Source organism: Dromaius novaehollandiae, chromosome W, assembly GCF_036370855.1.
Source record: "Dromaius novaehollandiae isolate bDroNov1 chromosome W, bDroNov1.hap1, whole genome shotgun sequence".
Classification (NCBI taxonomy): Eukaryota; Metazoa; Chordata; class Aves; order Casuariiformes; family Dromaiidae; genus Dromaius; species Dromaius novaehollandiae.
Window position 1 is genome coordinate 20,872,549 of NC_088130.1, and position 17,497 is coordinate 20,890,045.

The following is a 17,497-nucleotide window of genomic DNA, read 5'->3' on the forward strand; positions in this document are numbered from 1 at the left end:
CTAGAGGAAAGAGACACCCAATATTTCATAGACAAGTGTTTAGAGCACACACTACAGGAAGAGAGAGACATCTGAACAGATGTCCCAGATGAGCCTGACGATGAAGACCATCTTGCATCTCAAATAAAAGATGCAAGAGAGAACCAAGCAGATACAGATTCAGTCTCTTCTGTTCAGGTTAATCCACTCTAACCTCTGTACCGTACCGATCACAACTTGCTCAACTAGGGAGAAAGCTTTCTGTCCACTTCTATTTACCACATTTTTATACAAGTTGCTCTGAGACCAGTCTATCCTCAACTTCAGAGTTCCTTAAAAACAACAGTCTGACCTCAGTTTTATCTTTGAAATCCAAAACTAGCAGATTAAAAACTCTATTCCCAACTACAGAATAATATTAAGAAAGCTGAATACATGAAAATACATGAGAATACATGAAAATACTTTCCCATAACGTTCTCAAGACAGAAGTTGTAAACACGAGTGAGAAGGCAGACAAGGGATTCTTAGCTGAAAGTTTCACAGCTGATTAGGACTGATTTAAAGACTGCACTGTTGCAGAAAGTCCCACCCACAGACTTCCTACCCAATTTCTTGTGCCATTCTCCTCAACAGAAATGCATCACTCTTTCAGAGATAAAGGAGAGGAATGTGGCTACATTCTTGTGCTCTTATTGAAAAACTTCCTAGAAACCTTTCCATTTGCACTTTTTATGAAGCTAAAAGGCGTCTGTATATTCATCTAATAAACTAATACATGCACCTATTTACTGTGCCAGCAAGTGCTGCATCAACTACATGCAATTTTTCTGTTATTTGCCAATTGCCAGTACCTTGTTCTATGATTAGCCATGAGATTAAAATAAATATGGGCAAGACATACAGAATAATGTGGCTCAAATAACATGCTGAACTCATCTGAACAATATTCCATTAATAGAATCATATACATGATCACTTCGGGACTCAGCAGCTCTGCCATACTTAAGGCGAAGAACAAACTTCTGTCTAAAAAATTAATTTTTCTAGCTCTTAACAATCCACACAGTTGTTCCAATTTCTCTTGAAATTCAACCTGCCTCTTTAGGATAGAACGTAGAGGAGCATTTGGAGTCATCTGACTGAGGTATTTCCAAAAGAGAGCTGTTTAAAACCTGTTTTCCTTAACTTACTGGGCTTTTTGTGTAGAATGGTGATCAAGTCACAGTTCTGACCGCACTTCTTTATTGACTCATTTGTTCAACACTTGCCCTAGAAAATCATGACACCTACTAGTTCTTTTAGAGAAGCAGCACCAGAAGAAAATTTAAGAGGAAAAATAACTGATTCAGACAAATACAAGCTGAGTATTCCAAATTCAAAAGGTAACTATGTGCACAGTTAGTCAAGAGGACATAGCTGAGAGGCTGTCTAACATGCCAGTTTTCACATAACTCATGCTGCTCCAGCAGACATGCAGTAGCCATTAAACCTAGTCTATAAGCAGCTGGCATCAGTTTGCATCCAAACCTTGGCACAAGTCTGGAATGGAAAAAAGAGGAACCTAGCTACTCTTTACCTCTGAAGGAATTTACTTCAGGGAATGAAATATATGTACAGTGACAAAGATATCCAGAAGGCACTAAAATCTTTTCAAGTGTGCACCTGAATCCTCAAAAGCAAACAGTGGAGTAACAGATCAACTCTTCTCTTGGTTCCTCTGCATGAGCTGAAATCTGGAGGAATATAAAATGCTCACCTAACAGAGACTGGGAAGAAAAAAAAGACGACTATACCCACAGTTGTACCTCTGTACTGCTCTCACTGGTACCAGAAAAATCAGAGTAGATCAAGTATTTGAGAGCTATTACAGAACTGCTTTCCTTCTTGGGTATTATCATTCGACCCACATCAAAACCTCTTAAATGAAGGTTGTTTCACAGGTCAGCTCTCTGAAGCCTATCTACTTTACAAACTTCTGCCACCAAAACTACACCAGCTGGAAACAGCAGCCGGGAACCACACCCCACCCAGCCAATTCTGCTACACTGGAAACAAAATTCTGATACAGACAAGTTATGCCAGTAGGAAAAGCATTTGTTTGGCTTTACTCATGCCGCAGCCCCAAATGAAGAATTTTTACTGGCAGAAAGATCCTTTCAGCATTCGCAAGGGGGGGCTTTATTGACAGAGCTGCAGTGGCTGACGTTGTGTCAGGTCGAAGCAGTGTGAAATGCTCCAATACCAGAATTTTCAAGTTGCCTTGAAAGCTGGTTAACAAAAAAAAAGTTAACCATCCATATTCTGATTTCTCAAGAATTTCTAAAAGAAGGTCTTCAAAGAAAAAATTTTGTTCAAATTTGTAAACTAACAGCCATGCCCAAACCCTCTTCCCTCACATGTGCGCATATACTAGGCAATTAACTTACCAACTTCAATTAGTGCAGTTCCCAGCAGAGAAGTAATGCTGAATAGCCCGCTCTTAACAAAAACACTCTAAACACAGGCAGCAAACAAAATCTCAAGAAGCTGGAGGTTCCTGTCCTTGAAAGCTCCCTGTCTAACTCTCCATGCAAACTGAAATCTGGAGGTGGTCTGTTCCTTCTAGGGAATCAAAGCATTTCATTCCTGTGCCACAGAAGGGGGCAGAATAGTTCTGCACACCAACAGGCAGGAGGGTGGATGGATGCAAGGAAACTGAAGACAACTCAGATGCAAACCTTTGGTGAAAGAAAAGGAAATACAAGCAAAAAAATCTGACTGAAGGGGGGGAAAATTGGAGTTACCAACTGACCTGGCTGATCAGGTACCAGGGGAGGGAGAGTAAAACAGTAACTACTTAAGGTTTAAAACAGTAGCGTGGAGCTCAATGGACTACACGCCAGTAAGTTGCTACCTGGGACAACTGCGTGAGGAATAGACTTCTAAACACATACATGTGTCTTCATGACAGCACATGAAGGGAGGACTGAAGTGGCAGTCTTAAGAGAAACCATGGTGCAAGGAACAGCAGGTAGAAAGAGGGAAAGGAAAGGAAAGGAAAGGAAAGGTTCATAGAAGGTGTCTGTTTCTTCAGTTACTGTAACCATCATGAAATAAAACTGCTAAAAAAAAAGTAAGTGCAAAAAAAACAGATGTGACCTCTCTCACACTAGTCCCTTCTTGAGTATCTATAGTTTGTAATTGCTAAGCATAACATAATCCCTATTTCACATCACCAGAGACAGGAGTGGCAAATAAGAGCAGGGAAAGACAGGACTTGGAATCACATAGCATCCTTTAGCTTGCCAAAGCAACATCCCAAATGCAAACTTCTATAATAACTACAAGTTCAACAAATATTATGCAAAGCCTTAGGAAACTGAATGACAAATGTTTTTAAGGTGCAGAATTAAGGTGCTCAGTTCCTTGGAACATGGACATTAGTGAACACGATCTGAAAACCAAAGTAGCAAATCTCAGGGAATAGACCTTAGCTTTGCTTTCTTTCTGAGCTTACATGTTAAAACCAGAAGTTATATTACAAAATTGTGTCTGAGAACACACTGATGCTCCAAAACAAAGCTCTGCGACAACTTAAGAACAATTCTTCCTCCCTTGCTTACAGTACCATATTTCCCAACAGTACTACCCACACATTCAAACTTCCAGGATTTTTTTTTTTTTTTAAGATGAAAAATCCTGAAAAATTGCACACAAAAGTGCACAAGTAATACCACTAATCTATATAGTATGTTGAATCTACATTACTAATGAAAAATGAAGCTACTCAAATTACCTATGCAAATTTAATTCAGCCCCTTGTGTGAACACAGCATAGTTCTTAATTACTTGATCATAGACTTTTACCCATGGGACACCTGCCTTATTCCATGTACAGGCTGTACCTCCTCCAAGGATGGAATATTGCCAGCTAATAAAAAGAATTCCTGCATTGACTCAGCTGCATCGGCTGCAGAACTGGGAAGGTACACACTGTACACTTACACAAGCCAGGACTGGTCATATATGTTCACCCCAGAAAGGCCAACTTTTTTTTAAATTTATTTATTAATTTCTAGGAGGAAGAAAGAGGCATAGAGCAAGAGCACTTATGATGGAAATTCAAGAAGCAGAAGCAGGCCTCACAGGCATAGTGCATCCTTAACCCCAGAAAAGCTCTTCCTCGACTTGCAGGTGTCCCTTTCCATCAGCACTGGAACATTGATGAGGAACTTTCTGGGGCCAGGGATGTATTGAGCATAAGAAAGGATGTACAATGAAGACAGGAGTAGTACAAGACTGCAAGTGAAACTTTATGTGGAAATGAAAGGATGTGATTGCTGGCACATTTCTATACTCTTATACAAGAATTCCTCACACACCCCCCTTCCACCATGTCAAAACTCCATAATTTGGAATCGTACTGAAATCCACATCAGTCATCAGAAGGGTTTAAATCTTTTGATCAACCACACTGTCATTCAGCACAAAACAGTTGGATGTCATCCTTTGTGGACTAGCCCTTAAAAGGGAACAAGACACTCGGCCTGTGGCTTTCACAGATTTTTGTTGATAGCTGAGGAATGGTAAGATTTAAGGATCTTGGATTTCATTCCACACACAAAAAGGAATTACATTCTAGGATGGTTTCTCAATCTGTGGTCTGTAAAACATCAGATGATAGTCCAAAAAATGATCATAAAAAATGTATTTTTAAAACCATATACATTCCCACACATACAAGCATGAAAACATAATTGAGGAAGTAAAAAAAAATTAAACAAACATCTAAGTTAAGCCTAGCTGTTTTTCATTATAATGCAAACCAAAATGTGACAACATTTCACAAAATGATCCTTGCATTTTTTAAAGAAATTAAGTCTTGAAATAATATATTGTCCTTCTGAATTTAAAAGTTTGAAGTCAGAAGTAAAAGTTTGTTAGCTTTTTTTTTCCTGTTCTGCTCAGTTTCCAGGATAAGTTGCCCCAGGAGATGCCTTGTTGTATCCAGTACGCTCCTCCCCTCATCCTACCTTCCTAAGCCTTTATCTATTTTCTCCATATCCCCCTATGCTTTATCTAGTTTCATTCTCCTTACAGACATCCCTTAACCTCATCTACAGAAACAGCCCTACCAACCACTGAGTTCTTTCCGCCTATTTTCATTGCCCAATTTTGCCTCATCTTCAGTTTCACCCTGCATTTCAGCCAGCACTCTTGGAACATCCTTCATTCCAATCGGTTCACTAGCGGAGTTTCCTTTCTCAGGCTCTTCCGTTTATCTGTCAGGTTTTGTTTCTGTTTTTTAAATGCAGGTTGTTGGTACACTCCCTGTCTGTCTCTACTCCTTCATTTAAGATCCAGACTCTCTATCCAGTCCTAGTCTTTTCCACTCATCCTTTCACGGTTAACTTCCCCCTGATGTTCACTCTTACACATTGTCTCTAGTCAGCTGCATATACATATACTGAGCTATTCCTGTAAGCCAAGGAGACAGGCAACAAAGCCTTAAAAATCTTAATACCGAAACAGCTCTGCAAAACCAGCCAACGATGGACATTAGAGAAGTACTTCAAGTTCAGAAATATAATTTCAACAGCATACTTGAGCTCCTCTCCCCAAAAATCAATGTTCTTACTGTCATATTTCCTATATCACAGCTACTGTAAACCAGAAATGTTGAATAAAAAAACCTACTTTAAAAACTCAACTGATAACAAGTCTCAGCTAACAGCCACCTTTTCATATGAATTACCTATCATCTATCTACAGGCATTGCTCTGCTCCTGCATATTCACCGCTCTTTCTATTTATTGGTTTAAAAACCACAACTTTTATGCTTATTTTCCTGAAAATTACTATTAGTTACTGATCTTTAAAACTTGTTGATTCAAAACAAGATGCAACTTTAAAATTAAATGTGCCAATCAATACATATGTATTTGAATTATTAATATGTATTATTACATTCATTAAATGGTGAATAGACTGCTTTTTTTTTTTATGATTCCACACGTGTCTTATAAGCACCAAACTCCATCCGGATGAAAACTAGCATCCAGTTAAAGGGAAGAAAAAGAATGTTAAAATCTTAGCGAAAACTACTTAAATATGTTACATATATAAAAATTTGTAAAAAATATTTTGCATTTAAAACCGAGTAAGTTTGGTAGCTTACATGAAACATAACTAAATGACTGTGCAGATAATCATGAAAAAAAAAACTTAGAACCAATATATCTCTAGCCTGACAGTTGTATTCTTACATTAGAAAGAAGAATCAACTTACTTCTGGTTTTGATTTCAGAGGGGCTTAAACTAATTTTGAAAAAAAGAACAAACTAGATGAGACATCTGAAAATAAGGAGATTTTTCTCTTGATATCCACAAAAGACACTGCTGCTTCCAAAAACTGATTCCAACATGCTAACTAATTCTGGTTCCCAATGTTGAGAGCTTTTGTTTTCTTTAGGACTTTGGCAGGACACTACTTGTGATTTGGGTTGGGATTTTTTTTAACTTGAGAATATATTCAGCCTGCAGTAACAGCCAACTTCAACGTGAATTTTAATTTTAAGCTTACTTAATTTTTAGTATGTTTCTTGAAGTTAACTTGTCTAAAATACAATCTTAATATTGCTTTCTACATAGCCTCCCGACACAGCATTTAGCAATATTTGGTCCTCATTTTGAAATATAGGCAACATTTTATAGGAGCTCAGTTAAGTAATTTTCCACCAACATGACTAACCTAGCATCCATTTGAAATACTTTATGACACAGAAAGAATAAAACAAATATCTGATTCTTGTTAGCAATTGAGGAAAACATACAAAAATGTTTTGCTTGCTACCAAGATGAATATAAACAGATATGCTTCCTTGGAATCTGGGCTTTTTTGTGTGCAACATTAGATTACAGATTTCCAGCTTCTCAGGAAAATTAAGTTTGCATACCAGCACAGAATATCCCTGGGACTTCACTCCGGAATATAACAGTTCGTACTTTCTTATCAGATTTCAAAGCATCCACAGCTTTTGACATCTACAGAGAAAAGGAGGGAGGGGAATAACCAAATACTTTTTAAAGCACTTAATTCCAATACTTCACCTTCATACTAGAAACTATTTTTTTCACTTACCATTTTTAAAAGATTTTTGTTAAGTGCATTCTTGGCATGAGATCTGTTTAATCCAAGCACCACAATTCCTGAAGGGGAAAAAAAATTACTGTTGTTACAATACAGAAAAATACATATTATCTATGTATATATTATTTTGACATTATAAAATACAGAAAAATATGTATTATCTATATTATTTTGACATTATAAAAAAAGCATCATTGAGCATCATGAATTGCATCATGAAAAGCATCATGATTGTAAATATATATATAGCTAATGTAATTATTTAACACTTTGTTTTAGAAAGAAAAAATTGACTTGCATTTCCCAGTGTTGAATATCTCAGTGTTCAACAGAAATGACAAGTATTTTAAGAACTAAAATATATCCCTAAAACCTTCACATGGAAATGGTGTTTATAAAGGTTGAGTGTATAATTACACAATTGCATGCACAAGTTTCGTGTTTATATGTGAAGTTCTGACATGCAATCAGGAAAGATACTTAATTATAAAGCATATGTTTCCATATTTAGACAGGCCACATTCAAAGATTTCTTAAAGCATGAAGTGTTACCACAGTAAAGAGCAGCAACTCTGATACAGGTAAAAAGTCACAAATGTGGAATGTTACCAAATGGAAAGTCTGGTTACAAAAAAGTACCATATAAAGTTTCTCCCCCAAACCACAGTATAAACTGTGTTTAGTGCTTGGCTACACAGCTCCAACCATACATCCACAACTCCCTCAAGTCCAGTCAGAGATCAGCTGGCTTTCTGATTGATTACATGTGCACTGGTTTGAATGATGCAGTAAAACACCATTTGTTTGTCCTTATTCCACCCCCACTCCCCTCAACTAACAGACACAATTATCAAATGGGAAAATTCTGAAAAGTTTTATCTTGGTAACGCCTAAGTTTAACAAGCCTTTAACAATCGTCTAGTCAATCATTTCCCAAACACATACATAATTCTTTTCTCTCCGAAGTCTGAACACCAGCATGTAGTCCTATTAAACAGATCCAGCCCTGGTATAGTCTTATCAGCCAGGATTACTTTTCCTTGGGGAATGAAGGGAGAAGGACAAAGGACTATGACAGGTACCAGGAATGAACGTGAAAAAGGGAGCTTCCATTAAGCTGGAACACAAATGCCCACAGTACCACCATTAATGTACAAGATGAAAGAAGAAGTTCCAGGAGACCCAGTATTTGTCTGAGCATTAACTACTGCATCACACAGCTCTGCAAGTGTAGTTTCTATGCAATCTGGCTCTCTCCAGCCATGCTGTGGAGCCCTACTTGTCTTCTCAGTGTATTGCTCCCCCCCTTCACCCTGGGAAACCTGTCCTGCCAAAGGACTGCCTACCACTCACGTTCCTCCTGTGTGTATATGCACACACACGAACGCAAGACAAGACAAAACAGAGCTCCTGCTCCTCCTACAGCTACCAGTTGGAAACCAAAGTCCTCCATTCACCAGTTACCATTCCCAAAATTCAAATGGGGATGGCCAAACCTAAGTAAGAAAGAACATACACATCTCTTGCTTCTTTCCAAAGCCCAGTTGATTGCTATCTATAGCACTTTCCTCAAAGGGGACAGGGGCTTGGCTGACCCAACTGACCTGCATTCCCATGCCCTGTAAGCCTAAACTCCCACCTGTTCATCACCATGATTGGAGGTGTTCATCTAGGACCTCCTGCAAGGGCCCTTATTCAGCATTTACAAGGGGAATCTGTCTACTTTTTGTTTTGTTACACAAACAGGACAACATTCAAGTTGTGTTTCAGACTGCAGTATTTTTCTTCCGCTATCACAACTTACTTTTCAGGTGGGCTGCTCCAAATTCAAATACTGCACATGTTCATAGAAGTAGATTAGACAAGAACAGCACCACACGTACAGCAAGAAAAAGGCACTTGACCTGGCTTTGATTTTAAGCTTCAAGTCACACTGCACATCCAACGCTTGAATAAACTGGAGACTTTTTCATCCCATGCTATTTTTATGTTAAGAAATAAGGCCCTCTGCAGAAGCATGTTTTTTTCAGCGGCAGTGACATACTTAAATTAACTTGTATTTTCGTTCTCCACAAGAGAGCCCAAGTACTGTAGCCTACCACCAATATTAGCGTATTTAGAATGAACTTCCAGGAATTAACAGTGCAGCACATTTAATACTTTTTTTCCCCCAAAGAGAAGATCCTTAAAGAGAAATCATACCAGCTGATCCTTTCTAGCAGTGTCATATCAAGTCATAAACCTACTACTTCTGCCTCCCTCTCTAGGAAAATAAGTAGTAAACACACAGACGACACCATGCCGACTTTGCAATTTCCTAAACATGGAAAAAAAACATACAGCAAGAGCTGCAACCAGGAAAGCACAAAAGATTTACAAGAGAAAATTAAATACTGCAGTGAGGTATATAAAAAGACATTCCTTGAATTCTCATTTGAATAAATTTGTTCTGATACTCCACTATTCTATCTGGGCATCCTTAAATTATTAATTTTTCTAATAGTGCAACAAGCTTTAGGAAGTTTTCCCCATGTATAAATCACTGACGAAACTACAGATGGACTAAGTACTTGCCCAAAGTCACAAGGCATTGAAAATAGGCTTCCTGATTTCCAGCTGAATAATTTAATTCCAATAACATGCATTCTCACTTCCTCAACCCACCCCAAGTGTCTCCTGGCAGAAATTGTTTAGGACAAGTCTTTGCTGTTTTGGGCAACCCACAAGATTTTCACCCCTAGTCACATGGCAATATAAATTTTAGATGGGATGAAATTCCTTAAGCAAAACAAAAAACAACAAGGCTCCTTGTAACACTGCAAAGCCCCCCCACACACACACCAAGCAAATTTTTTTGAAAGAGAAAAAAGACAGAAAACTCAAACATTACTGCCATACAGACAGTCATCATTCTGCCAAATATTATTAGTCATACAGAAAACCCAATTATTTATTTTGAAATATGTTACTTCATCTGAAGCATTTAATTACTGTTCATTCTTCCTGAAGTGCCCATAACACAGCTCAATGTTAAGATATGTAAGCATGCTTTCCAATACCATAAGAAATGACAAATTTAAATAAATATTAAATTTGACAAATTTAAATAAATATTAAATTTGACAAATTTTATTTATTTAAAAAAATAAAATGTCATCATCACATTCCTTGAAAATATCAGTAGAAATACCAGTGATAAATTTACAGTATCTGTACAGGTCAAAAAGGCGGCAGACACACTTAAAAGGAATCAGCATTCAGATAAACTAAACTCAACATTAACTTCATAATTTTTCCTAGGAGTCACCTCCACATACTCCAAAGTAACTTTCACCCCACTAGCTAGCCTCTCCAAAGGACTACAATGACTTCCAATGCTGCGTAATATAACCAGTCCTACTCCCAGTATGCAACCCGATGGTTGGCTAACCATCACAGGTAGAGCATACTGTATGCTCACTTCTTGTAAGTTATCCTTGTCAAGAGAGAAAGCTGAACATTAAATCATTCTTAACATTTAAAAGAAACTATTGTGAAGTCATATAAGAAAAAAGCATAAAAATGTCTTTTAGCAAGATAAAGATATATGTATATATATATATATATATATATATATATATATATATAAATATAAATATAAATGAATGATAGTTTTGAAGTCTCTCTAAGTTCCCAGGAACAATCATATTTTATAGTGTATACTAAATTTGGACTTGCATGAGTATATAGGAGTTCAAATAGAAAGGTTCTTCTATTTTAGTGAAGACAACAGAAAAGAGATGATGCCATCATTATGTAAAACTGCTAAGAGAGATCATACTTCTTTCTATATAGTACAAAACAGGATGGTCCAATTTAAGTAAAGTGACTAGATCATGGTTTAACTACAGTTTAAATCAGTACACAGGATATCTTGCTTCAAATAATGATTTTTACCTGTTTTCTCTTGTACTTTGTAAATCTCAAAGATATTCATCCTCAGTATTTAGTAGAAACACATTTAAATCATTACTTAAAAATAAATTCTGTCTTTACACTCATATTCGTTATTTTGCCCTAATCAGAAAGATTCACTGGATCTATATAAAAAGTATTTAAGGAAACATTTATTCATATTAAATATACCCATATACATATTCTATCCAAATATAGTTCTTCACAAAAATCTGAATTGAAGTGCACAAAAAATGGAAGGAGAAATGAAGGAGGACAGTTGTTATTCTCAAGCTAGTCTCACTTAACTACTCAGATAAGCCATGGCAGAAGAGTTTACTCAGATGTTCTACATTTTAGAATAGTTTCTTAAGCAAAACAAGCATCTATGGCGAGTGTACCATATACAATTTCTGTGGTTTCCATTGATCTTATTTTCAAGAGGTATTTAATAATCATACAGATATTTATCCAGCAGTATTTTTAAAGAGTACCTAGACACTTTTCAAAATCCTACTAAGTATGCATCTGCACCTGTTAGTGGTGCACCTACGGTGTATGGCTTACACCTGCAAGTGCAAGTGTATGCACCTTTGCATGTCTAACTACCACTGGAGAAGTGTTGCGTGCACTTCTTTAATTAGTAGATTTCAACTGCTCAGAACTGCTTTTTAAATAAAGAGAGAAAAGAAGAGAAAGCAAACCTTCCTGATTTATCAGCTGGCAAGCAATTTCCAACCTTTGAACAAACTAATTCAAATGAAACCATATTTGTTCTACCCATGCTATGTACATTAAAATTCAAAGTGACAAGGGCAAAAAGCTGTTCTACATATACTAATTGAACTACAAACAACTGGGAAATAATCATCAAGAGCTGATCTATAGTAAAGACTAAAAATTAAATACTTACATCACAATCCAGCAAGTGACATTGCAACACTTGAGTCAAGATTAAAGAGATATTTCTGCTAATTCCATCTATAAGTTAAAGAGCAAACGCCTTAAGTTCATCAAAATTTGTAACAGGTTCACTAATGCAACTTGGCTTAAACTTCTGAAATATCCATAGTTATAATGCATTTCAGCCTTAACAGACCATCAAATAGCATTTCAAACAGCATAAGAGACATGTACTTTATTAAAAAATAATAATGAAATAACTTTTAGCCATACTAATAGAAAATGGATTCTAAAAGCATCATGAGTTATAACATGTTGCTATGGGCATTTTACAACCACATTCTTCAAAAAGCCTACATTTTTTCCATTATTTATTTCAGTAAATATTCTTGTTCAGTTCCAACTTGTAAGTTAGAAAGTCTCGAATTAAAAAAATCAGTAACTAATCCTTTCAAATACAGTCTCATTTCAGCACGTATTTTAGAAGTTCCCCAAAATTGTGGTATACTAATCACTGCAAAGTGGGATGAGGTGGGGCAGTTTGCTATGCCTGCAGGGAAGAATCTGTCAAAAGTTATAGGGTACGTACATCCACGGGAGGCAGCTACTGTCAATTAGTTTTAGTTGGCCTCTCTCCCCAGCACTCTCTGCTGTAGAAGCCAAGACAGCGCTAGTGACAGACTAGGTGACTGACTAGGTGGGGATAAGACCAGAATCACAGCATAAACAAACATTTCTGTGCTCTAAAAGGCAATTGAAGGAACAGGGTCTGTATCCCTGCGTGCAGTCAAGAAGCATGCAAGAGAAGACAAGCATTGGGGTCCCATTTGGGAAGGCTGAGAACATGAGGTACTGGGAAAAGGAACGGTAGGTACCGGAGCAGGGAAGATGAGAGGGGGTTATACAGAGTTAAAGCCCTAATGCAGCAGTGGTATGGCACACTGTAAGCATATAAAGATAGATGAACTTGGCACACTGGGAGAAGAGCAAGGCGTGCAGTAGCAGCACAGGGAAAAAAGGGACAGAGACAAGTTTCTCCTTTCACAGAAAGGTGGCCACTCTTTGTGCTGCTGAAGGAAGCATAGGAAGCTTTCACAGGTAACAGTGGTACCTGAGCAAACTAACTTTGGAACACCTTTGATAAAAATACCTGACTGCTAGGCACACTAGGAAGAACCTGAAGTCCAACTAAATGCCTTCTCCAGTACAGAGAAGAGAAAAAGACAAGAAAATTAGGAATATAATTGGGGGGGGGGGGGGGGTAAATCCCCTACCTATAAAGGTTCCTTCTGGAACATAATGAGACACAACTGTCTCTTTACAGGTTCAAAGGCTGATATTATAAGACATGAATGGGCAAAGTTTCAAGAAATGCATATCTTAAAAATGAATGATTAGAAATGCTAGCATTTTGGGCAATTTTCCAGTTCTCAGCAGGCCATTACAGAGAACAAGATAACCTCCAACTACATTCTGTATTTAAAGAAGGATATGAAACTGACTTTTCATAACTCAGGTTGATTCTTTATGTCATTAATAGGCATTAAAATAAACATTCACTATATATTATTTAAGCATGCAGATAATTTATCTGTTGGATTTCAAAGGGGAACCAAATTTATAGAGGTCTTTACTAAAAATTGTAAAGCAGTTTAATCTGCATCCCTAAACAAACAAAGAGGAGAAAGAAATTTAGTTTAGCCAACTGAACACTGAAGAACTCTGTTCTTAACATCACACAGCCTGCCCACTGGGTACTGTCTGGCAAATTTTCCAAATCTCAGACCTTCATCGCATTTTGAAGCCTTCTAAATACAACAGCATACTTATGTCTCATATATTTCCATCTACTGTACTTTTATTGGAGTCATTGGACAAAGATCAATATCCAAGATGTCTTATTTATACTATCCTTACCTGTAGCGATATATTATCTCAAAGCAATATGCATACAGTGAAGGCATCTTCCCCCCTCCCCCTCTAGATTGACACACAACTTTCTTCCTGCTAAGCCTCTAACATTCAAAATTGCAATATTTAAAAAATAAAAGTAAAAAAGAGCATTGATTCCCACAACTAGCAGCTAACTGCCTCCTTCTGGCTTACTTCAAGCCCCTTGATCTTCTCTTTCATTAACAAAGTATTTGTTTATAACATCTTCTGAAAGGCAGGGCAAAAGAAAATCCTTTCTCCTTTTAAAAAGAATTCATGAATTAAAAATACATTGATTGAATTCTTCCTTATGACATCCACAATTGATTTACGACTCCAAATGATATATCCCTGTTTTGGGGCTTTTTCAATCCCACCTTTAACAAAGACACATGTCATTAAGAAGGGAAGAAAAGCAACTTTAAACAGTTTTTGATAGGAAACAAATGCTCTTGCAACAGGAAAAGTAAGAAATGGTGGGCTACTGTCATGGAAAACTTTAGCTATCTCCCCCAATTCTCTGCACAATACAATTCACAGTATCTGCATCAAAAACACTCAGCAGTGAACTACAGATAGACACATAGCACAGAATACCTTTCTAACATTACAAAATCAATGATTCCTACCTGATTCAACAGCTGGAACACAGTTCCTACTTCTATTACCTGTTGTGTAATAGCAGAAATTAAAATCATGATCTTATGTAGAACCAAAATTATTCAAATATTTTCTATTTCTTGTTGGAAAAAATACAAAACCAAACAATCGAAACCACACCTCTGACCTTTATAAGTCTTCTTTGCTCTGCCTCCACCTCCATTCAAAATATCATTAAAAAATTAACTGTTTCAGACCAGCTCCCAATTCCATAGCTGGTTGGGAAAACAGGGCTAAAGAAGCACATCTTGAAGGAAGAAATTGGGAACAGAACAATCCCTAAAACAGAAATGGAGCTCGGGCTTCAATTATATCATCAACTTTACTAGTTCTTAACAGTGGACAACAAAACCTGCAGTTAAATGAAAGCAGAACCTCTGCTTTCCTTTGAAAAAGAGCGATATCCTAAACCTCATGCTAAAATTCAAAATTTTTGAAGTAACCTCCATGCATACATATGCATATCTAGATACACCTAACCAACTCACAGGTGCCTGCCCAAATTTGCAGCAAGTCTGAAATAACTGAGTTAACATTCTGGAAGATGTAAACTGAATTATGAGTCTCAATATACAGTTATTCCAAGACCTACTATTCATCTAAAGAAAGTCATATGTTTCAGAAGAACAATATTCCAGACTAGAGCCCTCTCTATAAAGTAGGTGTAACATCACCGCTATAAAAACAAATCCTCTGAAACTTGCAATTACTGTTTTGTACCATCCCTAGCCCTGCTGCACCCAGCAAGAAGGAAACGATGAACAGCAAAGGAGGTAAAACACCTCCAAAGGAGGAACACCTCCAAGGTTTGGTGGACACCAAACCAAAGGGGGAAATATTAAGTTTCCCTGTTGTGGTGCACTGGCTCCCGATGACACTAAAGCATAGATTTGGTAACCAGGAAGACCAAAACAGACCCTTGCTATAGCTGAGGAGGGAAGGAGGAGAATAACAATGCTGGCAGCAGTTGACAGCACTATAAGGAAAGAGGAGGAGGAAAAGGTTAGTGGGAAAGCATCATGACGTGAACAAGAGCGCAAAAGCCACGCTCCCCAGAACAGAAAGCATAGAGGCAACTTCTTTGTCCTTGTCTGCCCCAGCCAGAACCCTGAACACAGATAACAGATGAGAAAAGATGCACGAGCTTAGCAGTTTGTTGCTAAACTTCATCTTCGCCCATAAAGAGGCCAACAGATGCCAATTCAAAGCAACACAGCGTGTACATATAGCACGCACAGCGCTTTGGGGAAAAAAAAGCCAGGAGTGGGGAAGCTGGCCCTGCTTTTTGACATGTCGGCAGTTGCTAACAACGCGCAATGAAACCACGAGCCGCGGCGGAGACGCAGGAGAGGAGGAGGAGGAGGAGGAGGAGGAGCCGCCGCTCTCCGCCCGCCCCCGAGGCCCAGGAGCCTGCCCCGAGGCCGCAGCCACCCCGGGGCGCCGGGTCACCCCGCAGAGCGGCCCGGGGCGCGGCGCGGGCGGCGCCGGGGCTGCGCAGGGCGAGGCGGGCCGGGCTGCCCCGGGCGGCGCGGCGGAGGGGTAGCGGCGCCGTGCCCTCATTACCTTTGTGCTCGTCATCCAGGTACCGGACCCGCAGCTCCTCCTCTTCCTTCGCCTCGGACCCGTAGCTCCTCTCGGCCGAGGGCAGAGCGGCGGCGCCTCCCCGCACCAGCGCCCTGCGGCCGGGCCGGCTGAGGGAGGAGGTCGCGGCGGCCGCGGCGGCCAGCCTGACTCGGCCTTGCAGGAGGCCCAGGCCGCCCAGCGCCGCCGCCATGCTGCCTGTTTACGCCGCGCCGGCGCCGGCTCAGCGTCTCGCATCGGCCGGCCCCGCTCCCGCAGGCCACGTGACCGGCTACGGCACGCGCCGGGCGCCGCCGCCGCCCAGTCCCCTCACGCCGCCGCCGCCGAGGCGCGAGGACCGTCAACGGCCACGGCGCCCGCCCAACGGTCACGCCGCGGCCGTTGCGGTGCCGCCCGCTGCCGCCTCGGTGGCAGCAGCCCTCGGTGAAAGCGCGGCTGAGCTTAAATAAACTATGCTGAGACTTGCTGATGGCATCAATGCTTACCAAAAAGTTAAGACACTGGAAGAAACAGTTTTTGAAGCAGGGCTTAGTTTTATATCACTAAAATAGAAGGCAGTTTTTTCTCCTTCCCTTTCACACTGCCCTCCCCTCCCCTTATATTTTAAAGCTCAGAATTACATTTGCTTTGTAAAAGCAAAGATCATACTAACAGACCTTGTAATTCGCAGCTTGGTTCAGTTGTGTAACCAAGCTGAATTGAAGCCGAGTGAGGTCTAGCCATAATGCGCCACCACCTGCATTTTAGGGCCAAATCCTCCACTGTGCAGCTCATGCATACTGCCAGGCTTCATCTGCGTGAAGCAAGTTAAAGGATATAAGTGATACTTCTTGGGGAGGTGGGAGGAGATACCTGCCCTTTTCAGCTGCAAATCCATGAGCTGTAAGATCCCTACGAGTGTTTTTTTGACCTGTTTCAAACAGACTGTAGAATTTCACTGATTCCTGCATCAGTGCCATAACTTTAGTTGAGCCAGAGTATACAAAAAATAAACAAAGAAGCTCACTTGACACTTGCTTCTCACACAGGACTTGGAAAAGGTTGCTATGGCTGCAATTAACCTAGGATAGCAGTGAGGCTCTCTGCTATAAATTGTGTCCTCCCAAAGTTTATTAACTTTGAAAAATTAGTATTTGACAATGGAAAATATGTGCATTTGAGCCACACCCTGTAATTTTCAAAAGTCAGTATTACTTAATAAGAGGGAGCAAGTAAGCAGCACTGCTTCCCACTCAAGGCTCAGCAAGAGCCATCTTGGTTGTCGCTTGGGAGCACTAGCCGCTGCATTACTCCCCTTCTTTGCTGGTGCTCAGCAGCTCCTCCACTGCCTTCCTTCTGAAGAAGCGAAAGTCTAAAAATAATGTCCTGTTTGTTCTC

The 17,497-nt window shown here is 39.4% G+C and overlaps 1 protein-coding gene across 5 annotated transcripts in view; it reads right to left on the reverse strand.

The window, feature by feature from the left end:
• LOC135323466 (methylglutaconyl-CoA hydratase, mitochondrial) overlaps positions 1-16,405 on the reverse strand; it is a 111,254-nt gene extending 94,849 nt beyond the window's left edge. Inside the window, exons 1-3 of one of the 5 annotated variants that reach the window (XM_064500756.1) lie at positions 16,103-16,396; positions 7,103-7,170; positions 6,918-7,005 (exon numbers count right to left, since the gene is read on the reverse strand). In XM_064500756.1, the coding sequence (XP_064356826.1) occupies positions 6,918-7,005; positions 7,103-7,170; positions 16,103-16,313 (367 nt within the window). In that variant the 5' untranslated portion in view covers positions 16,314-16,396. Of the gene's footprint in view, positions 1-6,917; positions 7,006-7,102; positions 7,171-14,508; positions 14,528-16,102 lie in introns of those variants that run through there. The other 4 variants (XM_064500754.1, XM_064500758.1, XM_064500755.1 and 1 more) reach the window with 4 other exon arrangements.
• Between the last annotated feature and the right edge of the window lie 1,092 nt (positions 16,406-17,497).